Source organism: Phocoena sinus, chromosome 2 (genome assembly GCF_008692025.1).
Source record: "Phocoena sinus isolate mPhoSin1 chromosome 2, mPhoSin1.pri, whole genome shotgun sequence".
NCBI classification, from domain to species: Eukaryota; Metazoa; Chordata; class Mammalia; order Artiodactyla; family Phocoenidae; genus Phocoena; species Phocoena sinus.
The window spans coordinates 29,898,440-29,911,054 of NC_045764.1; the positions used below are offsets into that span (position 1 = coordinate 29,898,440).

Consider the following 12,615-nt stretch of genomic DNA (forward strand, 5'->3'; position numbering starts at 1 on the left):
TTAAGGAAAGCTATTAATTAGCAGCTGGAACCCAGTGAGGGTCCTCACTGCGTGTAATTTATTAGGTTGGCACTTCTATATACATTGCCACTGCCTTTAACTGAGAAACAATGATAAAACAGTGCAGCACAGAGTTGAGGTGACTCTGGGGTACTCTGGAGAGGAAGAGGGTTTCATTTGGCTGTGAGTGGTCACAGGTTTCATTTGAGCTCCATCTTGAAGGAGGAGTAAGATTTAAACAGGGGACCATATGAGGGGAGGACTTCTAGGCAGAAGGGATGTCACAAATGAAATAAGAAAATATAAGGACATGTGAGGCACAGTTAGTATGACATTTTCTAGAGCACAGGGTACAAGTTGGGATCCAGCACTATGAATACACAGATTTGCTCTTTTCAGTCGTATTAGGAGTTTCAGAAATACTAGACCTATGACTGCTCTGAAGGGATCTTACTGGATCTTACTGGATTCCTTGAAGGAATCCCGGCACATATGCCTAAAGCCAAAAATGTAGACTTCTAATTTGCTTGTACAAACTAAGCTGTTTGCTTTAGAATTTAAAAGCACATTTTAAATATATAATAATCCATAGTTATACGGTAATGGTAACTGAAATTGTTAAATTTGAACTTATTTATAAATATTACATTAACAGTATCATCTGACAGTGCTTTACTAGAAACCAAAGTAAACTACACTTTGAAAAAGAGTGCAAATAAAATTTTGCTTGTGGAAGAGTTCCTTGCCATTAGATCTTGTATTTATATTATATTTACTCTTTCAGTCAACAAACATTTATTGAGCACCTATTATTATACCAGTCAACCAATAAAAGTGTTAAAACACTTTTTAAAACCAGTATGTTTTTTGAGAGAGATTTCTGTTATAAGCAGTGCTGACTACCTGGAATCAACTTGTGACCTAGGAGAGAATCTTATCCCCTTGGATATATTTAGTCTATTGAATCTATTTAATCTATTGAATTTATTCAATTTATCTACTACCAGCTGGAACCCAGTGAGGGTCCTCACTGTGCCTAATTATTAGGTTGGCACTTCTACATATATGGCCACTGCCTTTAATCTACTGAATTTAATCTACTGATTTAAGCAACGGAATCTATTCTTAACATGAGACTTAAGTCTCAATGCAATTCATAAAAACATTCCTATTCTCTCTTAATCATCTCCATTATTGTAGATAATCAGATTTCAGTTTTAAAGAGTATCACTGAGCATGCAATCTGACCTACACTAAAAATAAAAGGCAAACTGCACCCCACAATTTACAGTAAGTTTAATAAAAAGAGGTAAAATCGAATCTGGCTATACCTACACATCTGTCAATCCGGAATTCTCTGAATATATGCACAATGAAATGGCTCAGTGATATGATGGCAAACGAACCCAAAATGTCCCCTTTCTTTCTTCCCTGTGCCATTGCTCCCTCCAACTACAGGCAGCAGAAAGATTTAGCCCTGCTGACAGTCAGACCCTATCAGCTACTTTTTTTCCTCTGACAGGCAGAACCCTGCATACCCTATGAAAACCCTGCCTGTACTTACCAGGACCACAGGCATCTGCTCCCTGAACGTTACAACCTGCTCAGGGTTCAGGGTCTAGGGAGGGAGCAGCATGTTCTGGTGTGAGCATACAGAGGGACTAGTCCAAAATCATTTATTTGCTTAAATTTTTTTTCTCCCACCTAAGTGTAGAGACATGATTGATAAAATGGCTAAAGAATATTTATTGTATTTATTCGTGGTGATCTCTGCATAACAATGTCGTATTTAATACCACTGAATGGCACACTAAAAAATGTTTACAATAGTTTTTAAAAAGTATTTATTAATGAAAACTTGTAGCTGGGGGCCCTTCTAGGCCATCTCTACTTGGTATATAACATGTTGCTTAAGTAATTAAAACTATTATTTTTATCTATCAATTATTCTAACATGATAGAGTATCATTTTTAAGGTATGTCCCCATCGTTCACTTGAAATATCTTGCTGGTATACTGTAACCAGGAAAAGCAAATGAAAAAGATTCATAGTAAAACTGTGTTTATAGTAAAATTGTAGATCTTTTATTTTCTAAAATAAAGTCCTTAGGGTCTCATCAGTCCGTAATTTTTTTAGATAAAATTTTCCAAGAAATAAGAAGTCTGGGGGAAAAAGACTCTGGAAATGTAATTTTCTGTTTTAATTCCCTCTTCAGATGACAAACTTACTCTAGGGACCCAAGTAAATCAGCTCAAATATTCTTTTAAAATATTTTCTGCACAGTATATACTGAATGATATAAAACAAACTCACTCATATTATTAATAAAATACCACTCATGGTTGAAGATACTATAAAGTTGTTTTAAAATTAGTGAAAAAAGAAAATATAGGAAAATTCTGATTATCAGATTGTTCTCATCTAGTAGTATGGTTTTTAAAAATAACTGAATTCTTCATTTTTCTAAATTAACTGTTTATTTAATGAAATTCAAAGAACTAAATCAAATTTTTCCCTCATGTACATTCTTAGATCATAACATCAACACTCTCCTGTACTCCTGAGTTGATTATTTTTGTCTATGGCTTTGACAGAACCTTGAAAGTACGGTTGAAACTACTGTAATGATATTACAATTCTATGAAATGAACACATCCTGAGAAGCCTTCCGCTTAACTCCTAATATGGATTCAGTCCCACCATTAACATGCTTCTGAACTCAACAGTGTCAACTATTGGAACTGTCCTGTTTAGTAACCATTACCTGAAATACACCTAGAAATACCATGTATAGAAAGCACTGTTAGGTGCCCAGTCAAGTTATGTGCTGATTTGTTTTTTAATTTAAAATACACTTCAGGGCTTCCCTGGTGGCACAGTGGTTAAGAATCCACCTGCCAACGCAGGGGACATGGGCTTGAGCCCTGGTCCGGGAAGATCCCACGTGACGTGGAGCAACTGAGCCCGTGCACCATAACTACTGAGCCCGCATGCCACAACTACTGAGCCCGTGAGCCACAACTACTGAGCCCGTGAGCCACAACTACTGAAGCCCGCACGCCTAGGGTCTGTGCTCTGCAACAAGAGAAGCCACCGCAATGAGAAGCCCATGCACCGAAACAAAGAGTAGCCCCCCTCGCTGCAACTAGAGAAAGCCTGCACACAGCAACAAAGACCCAACGCAGCCAAAACTAAATAAATACAATAAATAAATTTATAAAAAAATAAAATGAAATACAGTCCACACAGTTTCTAATGGCAAAGCCCACAGAGCACTGGTAAAGCAGGACTGGGCACCCCCCACGACTCCTGGAGGCCCAGGGGTGATGGCTGCACATGATTACCTCTGGTGGTGGTGACCGAAGAAGCGGACGTCAACCTGATTGTCCTCTTTCTGCATGACTTTGGCCGGCCAGAATCCAAAACCTTTCATTTTAGCCCAAACCAGTTCATGATTAGGTATCTGGAAATAAAATGTTTTACCTTGTCATACTACTTTTAAAGTATTAAATACAAGAATATCATTAATACTGAACTACTCAGTCAAGCATAATCCATAATTTTGAAAATATTGTTTTTTCTAACTCCTAAGCACACAGAACTTACCCCCACCCCAGGATTGACTGATTTTGCCTCCAAGAAAAACACCAAAAAAATTAAAATTTGCATAAGCAATGTGGACCTTCATTTCGCAGAAAAGACAGTGAAAAGAATCTCTTGATAGCCTGTGGCATCTGGAATGAAGCCAACAGTGTAACAGTGGCAAACAGAACACCCTAACTTTGCTTCATGAAATACAGTCCAACCCTGGGAGCCTATAGGAAATGGGAGAATTTTAGGCCTTCCTCCCGATCTATCAAGTCGGAGATGCAAATTTTAATGAGACCCTCAAGTGACTGAGGAGCACACTAATATCTCGGAGAATAGGGGCTCTCAGGCAGGCTCCTACACCATGGCCAGGGGTAGGCGACTGCCCCCGGAACACTCCTTGAAATCATGCCATTTTAGGGGAAATCACACAGCTGTAAGTATATATAAAGACTTAGATTTCTTGTGAGAGAATGAGAGGAAAAGCAAATTTTTACTTTATGTATTAAGGGATTCAATGTTTATTCCTACTCTTGAGGGTCCTCATTTTAAAGTCAGAAATGGATACTGATCCCAAGCTGTTTCCCCCATGTTTCAGTTTTCATACTCATTAAAACCATACATACTATGACACAAAGAAAAATATTTAGAAGGATTATAATCTTCAAGCAAATTGGAAATAAACTTCCTTAGAGTAAGACATCAGACACTTAAGAAATCTCAAAATTTTACATACACAAGGATAGCAGAACCAATTGTCAGGACGTGCATTTGATAAATAGAAGCAATTCTTGCAAAGTTGTAATTCATCCAGCTGAAAAAGAAAATCAACTATTTAGCCTACATAAAATACACACATGCATAGAACTATATAAAATAGATCCATGCAAATTAACATTCTCTTTCATGTATACAGTCTCCAGTTTTGTTCCTTAAGCTTAAAATTCTAATTTTCCAATGAATAATACCAGAAGAGCCTGCCACTTTCTTCTTGGAACCTCCCGAAGGTCCCAGATTGCACTTGGAATAGAGGACAGATTCCTTAGGGGGCCACTGCATCTGACCTCTGCTTCCCCAGCCTCACTGATACCTTTCCAGTTCAGCACTCATATTAAAGGCTATTTCCTCAGAAATGTCTCTTGATCTACCCATATAAAATATCCGCTACCAATAAAAGCAGTCCCTACTTTGCCTCATTCTCTGTCTTAGTGTTATTTTCTTTCATAACATTTTTTTATAACTTGTAAAGAAACCTATTTTGTCCGTCCTTTTCTTGAGTCTCCCTCTTCAGAATACAACTGTATGAGCAGGAAGCCAGCATCCTGATCCCCATTTTATTCCTCCTAACACAGCACATAGTAGACACTCAATAAACATGTTTAACGAATTTTTAAAAAGTCATATGTGAAATGGAATCAAGAAACAAAACTTTTTATATAAATTGAGATGCTTTTGCAAAGATAGTATGGTTATAGATGAGTGTTTCAAATAAGAAAGACCACCCAAAAAATCCTTCCCTAAATATATATTTCATTTATTGTATAAATATGCATGCTGTTGTTTGGATGCTTTTTTGCCTGTGTAGTGTAGTAAGAACTCAAATTTGAACCTTTCATTCGCAGAGGGTAATGTTTATTGAGTGCCTGCCCAGTGCAGCACATTTACATGTAGTTATATAACTAATACTCTTTAGGGTAGTTAAAGAGGAGAAAACAAAGTTTCCTTTTCTTCTAACTAGTAGAAGTTACTTAGTAACTAAATCTAACTCCCAGGATTTCTCTGAAAATAGTTCTGCCAGAATTCTTCCCCCTCTGTTTGCGTTATTTCCCATGTATGTCATACATGGAAATAAAATTATATCTAAAGAAAATGGCAAAATTAAAACGTACATATCAGAGTGGAATTCTGAAATAGATTAGTGTGGAATATAGCAAGAGTTTAGTTATTAGGCATGGATAGTACCTCATGACATGTGTCTTTATAGAGCATCCTTGCTATGTCAGCTTGCTCACTGTCTGCTGTAATTAAAGACAGGTATCTATTACCAGTGATCTAGAAACACAAGACTATCAAAATTAATACAGCCGTTTAAATTTTCTTTCATTTTTAACAAAAGTGGACACATACCATTTAAAACAAAAACGTATATTTAAAATAAAATTAAGGCAGTAAAAGAAAACGCTATCAGCAGCTTTAATTTTATATCCAATATAACATAATACTCTAGGTACAGAGGGACCTCTTTCATTACTTTTGAATGAGGGGATATTAATGCGGAAAATCAAAAGTAATCAAAGTGCTTATAAAAAGCCTTTCAACTAAGTTTATATATAAAACTATGAATATTACCTAGTGTAACTAGAGTTCTTCTTTTGGCCAGTCAATTCTATAAGCTATAACTCCATTACCAAACATTTTTAAGTTTAAACCCTAACATTATTACTTACAGATTCATTCAGGTATTGTTTTAATGTAATATTTTATAAAAGATATTTCTCGACATGGAATGTAAATGGTATGAAGTTTAAAAAACTACACAAAAGAAAAAATATTCAACCTCCATAGAAAATCACTGTGTTGTGGAGAAGCAACTGAGCATCAGCTTTGAACTCTTCGTAACTTCGGTACTTCCCTTCGTTCACTTTCTGCAGAGGGAAAACAACAAAATGGCAAAGGGTTAATGGTGAGAACACCTGTCAGCATTACAGCGTTAGAGTGTAGGAAACAGGCGAATTCTCCAGAATGGCATTACGACTACTCCTGTGTCCCATGGTACTGACAGAATGTGCGTAAAAGAAACCCACAACTCCGTCTGCAGTTAGACTATTACAGGATGGTGAAGTGTGCAGAGCCCACATCCTGCAGCCACGTTGTCCCCGATACTTATTTACTAGTATGAACTCTGCAGCATGAACACCTCATTCTGTAATAACAAAAGCTGCTGCTAAGCACTGTAAATAACGAAAGCTTTGGTCAGTGGGGTTGATGAGACCCTAACTACATATCTACTATTTTTACAACTCAAGAGAATAAAAATTGAAAGAAGAAAGAGCCGTTAGCCTCTGTGACAGTTTACCGTTATCACAAAGAAGATACGGTTATAATTCTGAATTGGGATTAGGTGCTGATGTATAAACAATTTTAAAGTCCTAGGAGGTCCTCTATGCACCAAGTCAAATGATGGCTCTGTTTGGCATCAAGGGTCACGGGGCACTTTTATGAATATTGATATCTGAACTCCACCCTGAACTTCTCATGGCCTTGGGCTCGCAGGTGCTCAGGCCTTGGCATTGTGCAGCGCTCCCAGGCTACCTGCCTATACCCAGGTGGGGACAACCAGACCCCACAGCCCCCAAGCACCATCATAGCTCGTATTGTGGTCTGGACTGTAAGCTCCTGAAAGCATGAAAACCATGTCTTCCTCTTCATTTTCTTTATGGTGCTTCTGCTCATGGTCAGCACTTGCTAACAAGGCACCATCAGCCCAGCCAGTGTGCTCCATGGACCCAACAGGATCAGACTGCAGAACGTGGGGAGGGGCCACACAGGGAGAGGGCAGGAAGGGCAGCGGAGTTCTTCACTGTTCTCAGAGGCTCAGAGTCAGGAAAAGAGGCTATGCCTGAAGCCACACAATCTAGGGGTAGGAGGTGAAATTTAAATGGCTCGTTTTTATGAACAACCTTCATTTATCCCTTTCTTCCACTGAAATAATACACCTTCATTCTTCCTCAGCTATTAAGCAGATTAAGAAAGGAGTAAGATGATTTTAAATTATTCCTATGGTCTCCCTGTTATGGCCAGCCATAAGATTTTAAAACTTCAAAGTGATACATAGGTACAGAATTAATAAATCTGCAAAGCTAACTGGAAACAGGTCAAAGTGTTCATTGGATTTTACTACAATTTGTAATTAAGTATTAACAAACCCATTAACGATCCTCAGCTAGAGTAGGTAAAAATAAGAACTTCATTAAAGAAGGATAAAGTTTTCTAGTTAAAACTTTGTTTTGTTCAAGTGCATGTCATTGTGTTTCCCAAGATCCTAGATCAGTTCTATGTTCTAATCTTCCCTTGAGAGAAACTCCTAAGTACTGCTTCTGAAACTAGGAAACCACATCCACATGTTAATTACATCTGGAACATTACACTGACCAGGCTACAATACATTTTCTTTAAGCAGCAAGTGTCAAGAATCAACAGGCTGCTGAAAACCAAGCCTCTTAAAAGATGACCCCTAAAGAGCACTAGAGGGAGTGCATGCCATTCACAAGGGCAGCTGCTCAGGCAGGAGGGCGGCAGGTGCACGACCAGGGCTGTGCTGTCAGGGAGCTTTACCTCCTGAATGGCAGGGACGTCGACCGCCGAGTGCACCAGCCGCCGGTACATGGGGTGTTTGTTGTCCTTCCCCTTTTTATTAAGGTCAATAGCCTGAAAGGTCATGAGACACATCAGTTTAAACGTGGCTAGAGAGAGGGGTAAAACATCAATTTCTAAACAACAAGTACTTTAGAACTTAATGAAAAATGTACATGCACTATAGTTTAATGTGGCATTCCTTAAGGTTTGAATAGAAAGAACAGTTATTTTGGAAAATTCAATTTCACTTTAAACACTATCAATGAAAATGTTCATTCTGATAAATGGAATTTTAAAATATACATGTGTCTAATCTAATACAGCTAAAGAAACGCCTGAGTTGAAAACAAAGACAAAACAAATTTTAAAGCCTTTTATAGAACTATTTACTGCACAAAAGAAACGGGACAGCAGTGGTTTCCACCCCTCATACTGCTCTATGCATATTTGTTCCTTGTCAGTCACTAACTTTTAAGGAGTAAGCCAGAGTGAAATATATTCTGGGCGATTCTGAGAGTCCCCCTTACAGGACTCACCCTCTCCTTCATGCGGGAGACGATGAACCTCAGGTACGTACTCATCTCCTGCTTGTTCGTATTTTTCTTCTTGATGCTCTGTTGAAGATAGAAAAGGCCAAGATAAAATCTGATCATTTATAAGTCTATATTCTTGTAAAAGATGTCTCTTATATAAAAGATTATAGTGTGCAAAGATTTTCTTAAAAGATGTACTATTTCCAACATTATCTGATGCCGAGAAATCTTCAAAGTTTGCATACCAAAAACAGCATTTAACAAGGTAAGAATTGGAAAATATTATACTGTCCTTGACATAATAACTTAGAGAACTATGCATTTTTTTCTTTTCTTGATGTTTAAAACTTCAACCAATTTTCAGATGAAAAGAAATAATGACAATAACAATAATGATACAATAATGATATAATGTAGAATCACTTATTTTATTTAAAAAAATTAATGGCTGAAATCCTTTAGGGAATATTTTAAAATAGCAATAGTGAATGATGAATTTCAACATAACATTATTCTCTGTTAAAAAGATTATTAAATGTCTGTGTCACAAAGGAATTACATACACTGCAGCACACACATCTACGTAACTATTCTGAAGTGTCACGGATCTCTTCAGTAATAACTCCAATTTCTGTTAGTCTTGCCTAAAAGCTAATTAGGTTCCTTAATTTATCTCAGAAAATTAACTTTACATGAAGAAAAAAAGACAGGATTTTTTAACTTTTATGTCATTTCTAGACAGCTAGGAAACAAGGACCAATGTTCCCGTTTCCCTAGTCAAGGTTAATATACCATGACAGACACTGGGCCATAAGTAGACTGCACTGCAGAGGACTGAGTAGGTTTGGGCCACTATTTAATAGACACTAACTTTTTCAGGCCGCTACATTATGAGTCTCTGGTATTATTACTTACTCCCAAAAGAATTTTATACACAGGAAGTCATCTCAATATCCTAAGTACAATGGAAGAAGGAGCAAAAATTTCTCATGTAAATGAGAAACCTTAGCTATGGCTTAAGCAAACTGATTATACATACACAACATTAAAATATCTGCATAAAAAGTGGAAAACTGTTTTCTGAGCTGGAGACTTACTTTCATACACTTCATGTTTGACATGATCCCCTCCCTTCCTCCTCACCTGGATTCTTTGGCAATGCAGTCAGTGCTCTCCTTACTCAGCTTTATTCTATGACCTGTGCAGTTTTATTATGGAGCAGTTTTTCTCAACCCCGGCCATACCTCAGATACACTGGTGGACTCCCATAAAATGCAGTTGGGCTCCACCCCTGAGCATCTGAATTGGAATTTCTAAGGGAAAGTTCATTCATTCACTGTTAGTTCCTCAGGTGGTTGTGACATCTGGCCAAGACCAAGTACCAGTGGTGTAGATGTGGAGTTTAAAATGCAGTGACATTTCCTGAACCCCAGGTTTTATAATCTCTGGGGAAAGGGACTTTGATGTAGCTTGTAAGTTCTCATTTTAAACAAAATCCCCAGTGAGTCCCAGGCACACAAACACATGAGAACTATTAACTGCTCCCTCCTGTAAGCCACAGTAAAACAGTAGATCTGAAACACAATCAGCTATTAATGCTTTTGCATAAACATTCTTGCTAGCACGGCCATCCCTCCAAGTACTGCTTTCTATACTAAACAGCTTGATGAGCTATTGGATATAGGGAAGAAAGGGTAAGAAGGCCAAGAAGGCTTTTTCCTCACCTCCTGGGAAACCTATATTCCCTTAAAAAGAGAGGAGAATAAAAACAAATGCTTCCAGGGAGTTTCCTGGTGGCCTAATGGTTAGGATTCCGGGCTTTCACTGCCGTGGCCCGGGTTCAATCCGTGGTTGGGGAACTGAGATCCTGCAAGCCGCATGGCATGGCCGAAAACAAACAAACAAAAAAGCCAAATGCTTCCAACTGCATGCTCTATCATGCCAACTCTGAAATATTTTGGGAGGACTACCAACACTGCAGATCCCAAATATCATTCTGGTCATTAAATCACACAATTGTGTATAAACTCAGGTATAACAGCAACCTACATCAGATTAGAAGTCTTGTAATACTATCTGTGGGGTCATGGTTCTTTTAATAGGTAACATATTATTCCGGTGAAATATACAACCAGCACTGAAATATTACTTTAATGCTCACTAAAAATTGTGCCAAACTAAGCAGGGTGGGAACACTCTCCTCTCTGGGTCTCCCATTGAATACCTCGAGCTCAACCAGGCAATGAGTGCTCTTGAAGCCGATGTCCACTAGTGCTGGGACGTCTGCAGTCACTTGAGAGGCGACGGTGGGGATGGGTGCTCACTGCATCCCCTGTCTCCAGGGCTGCTGTGTATTCTACACATGCACAGTAATATTTTTTTCCCATTTCTGCACTCTCAACATCAACCTATGAAGTACTTCACTGTTAGTTAGAATCCAACTCCTTTTGGTTTTAGAGCCTTAGAAAATAAAGCAATTCAATGTTTCTCTGTGGGTGAAATTTATGCAGTGCTAGAATCAGAATCTCTCTACAGGCATACCTCATTTTACTGCACTTCGCAGATACTGTGATTTTTACAAATTGAAGGTTTGCGGCAACCCTGCACTGAGCAAGTCTATCGGTGCCCTTTTTCCAACAGCATTCGCTCACCTAGTGTCACTAGGTCACATGCAGTAATTCTCATAGTATTTCAGGCTTTTTCAATATTACTATATTATTATATTTGTTACAGTGATCTTTGATCAATGATCTTTGATGTTACTATTACAAAACGATTACGACTCACTGAAGGCTCAGACGATGGTTAGCATTTTTTAGCGATGAAGTACTTTTTAATTAAGGTAGGTACCTTTTTTGACATAATGCTATTGCATACTTACTAGTTTAAACATAACTTTTGTGCAAGTTAGTTTGTGCAACTAACTTGATTGTGATGTTTGCTTTACCGTTGTGGTCTGGAACCAAATCTGCAATACCTCCGAGGTATGCCTGTATAGCTAAAATATCCTAACCAACTGGTTCTTTCTTTGAAATAAAAAAATATTGAAACTTTTTGAAACAGTAGGGAAAACCCTATTTTACTTTGCTTAAGTTTAGGTAACTGTGCATTACATTGTTCATGTAATTCCCCTGTTTAAATGAAGGTCTATTTTCAGTTCCTATTTCCTTTCCATAAAGAATCTACAAAATACATGGGTATTACGTGCTCTCAGAATGCTTTTACTTTGGTTTCACCTGTTTAAACATTTTTAGATTAATTGCTAATTTAGCATAACCATGTGCAGCAGCATTTCTTTCTGGGAAGACTCCAAATGTACAGAGTTCAGGCCGAGGGCCTTAATTTTACAAAACTATAATAAATGATAAATTAGAGGATAAAAATCTGATTTTGTATCATGTTTAAATTTGCTTAGAGTAAGGTGCTAGAGTATCTCTCCTCTTCGGTGTGCAATTGAAAGTGGTGATATACGCTTAGGAAAGTGACTATATTTCAGCAAAATGTAAAAGGAAACAAGGGGGATGGATGACTTTCTGTGGCTAAATGGATGTGACCCACCCCCACCCTTCACAGCTCCAACTCTGGCAAAATATTACTACCTAGAAAGTCCCCTACACATTTTATAAAGTGCCACCCAGATTTAGGCATCCCACTTCAGTGCTGATCACCTCTGGTTGTGCATTAGAACCGCCTGGGAAAGCCTTTAAAAAAACACCAATGTCCATTTATACAAAGTTCTGGAACAGGAACAACTTATCTGATGGACACTAATGACAGTGACGCCCATCTAGTATGGGGTGGGATTCAATGGTCATGTCGGTGGGACTTGGGTACAGAGCTATGTGTGCATTTGTCTATTTCTCAAGTGGCATATTCAAGACTTGTGCAAATCACCGCAATGTAAATTTTACCTCCAAGGAAAAAGCCACCACTGTCTAGATGCCACCCAGAGATGGTGCTGACACTGGTTTACAGAGGAGCATGGGCACTGGCAGTCCTAACACCCCAGGTATTTCTCACAGGCAGTCCCGACTGAGAACCACTGCACAGCAACATAAGAGAGGCTGTTTCCTTACACAAACACATGCAGTGGGCCAACTCACCTCTGCTGCTGTCCCAAGAAGAGTCAAGAGGCAG

The 12,615-nt window shown here is 38.3% G+C and overlaps 1 protein-coding gene across 20 annotated transcripts in view; it reads right to left on the reverse strand.

Moving 5' to 3' along the window:
* The window catches only part of ZMYND11 (zinc finger MYND-type containing 11), a 139,811-nt gene that overhangs the window by 22,430 nt on the left and 104,766 nt on the right, over nucleotides 1-12,615 (reverse strand). For 17 of the 20 annotated variants that reach the window (XM_032622366.1, XM_032622356.1, XM_032622367.1 and 14 more), the window contains 6 exons: nucleotides 8,482-8,559; nucleotides 7,925-8,017; nucleotides 6,147-6,234; nucleotides 5,552-5,607; nucleotides 4,326-4,403; nucleotides 3,346-3,464 (listed from right to left, as the gene is read on the reverse strand). In XM_032622366.1, coding sequence (XP_032478257.1) covers nucleotides 3,346-3,464; nucleotides 4,326-4,403; nucleotides 5,552-5,607; nucleotides 6,147-6,234; nucleotides 7,925-8,017; nucleotides 8,482-8,559 — 512 coding nt within the window. The remainder of the gene's footprint in view (nucleotides 1-3,345; nucleotides 3,465-4,325; nucleotides 4,404-5,551; nucleotides 5,608-6,146; nucleotides 6,235-7,924; nucleotides 8,018-8,481; nucleotides 8,560-12,615) is intronic. The other 3 variants (XM_032622375.1, XM_032622370.1, XM_032622368.1) reach the window with 1 other exon arrangement.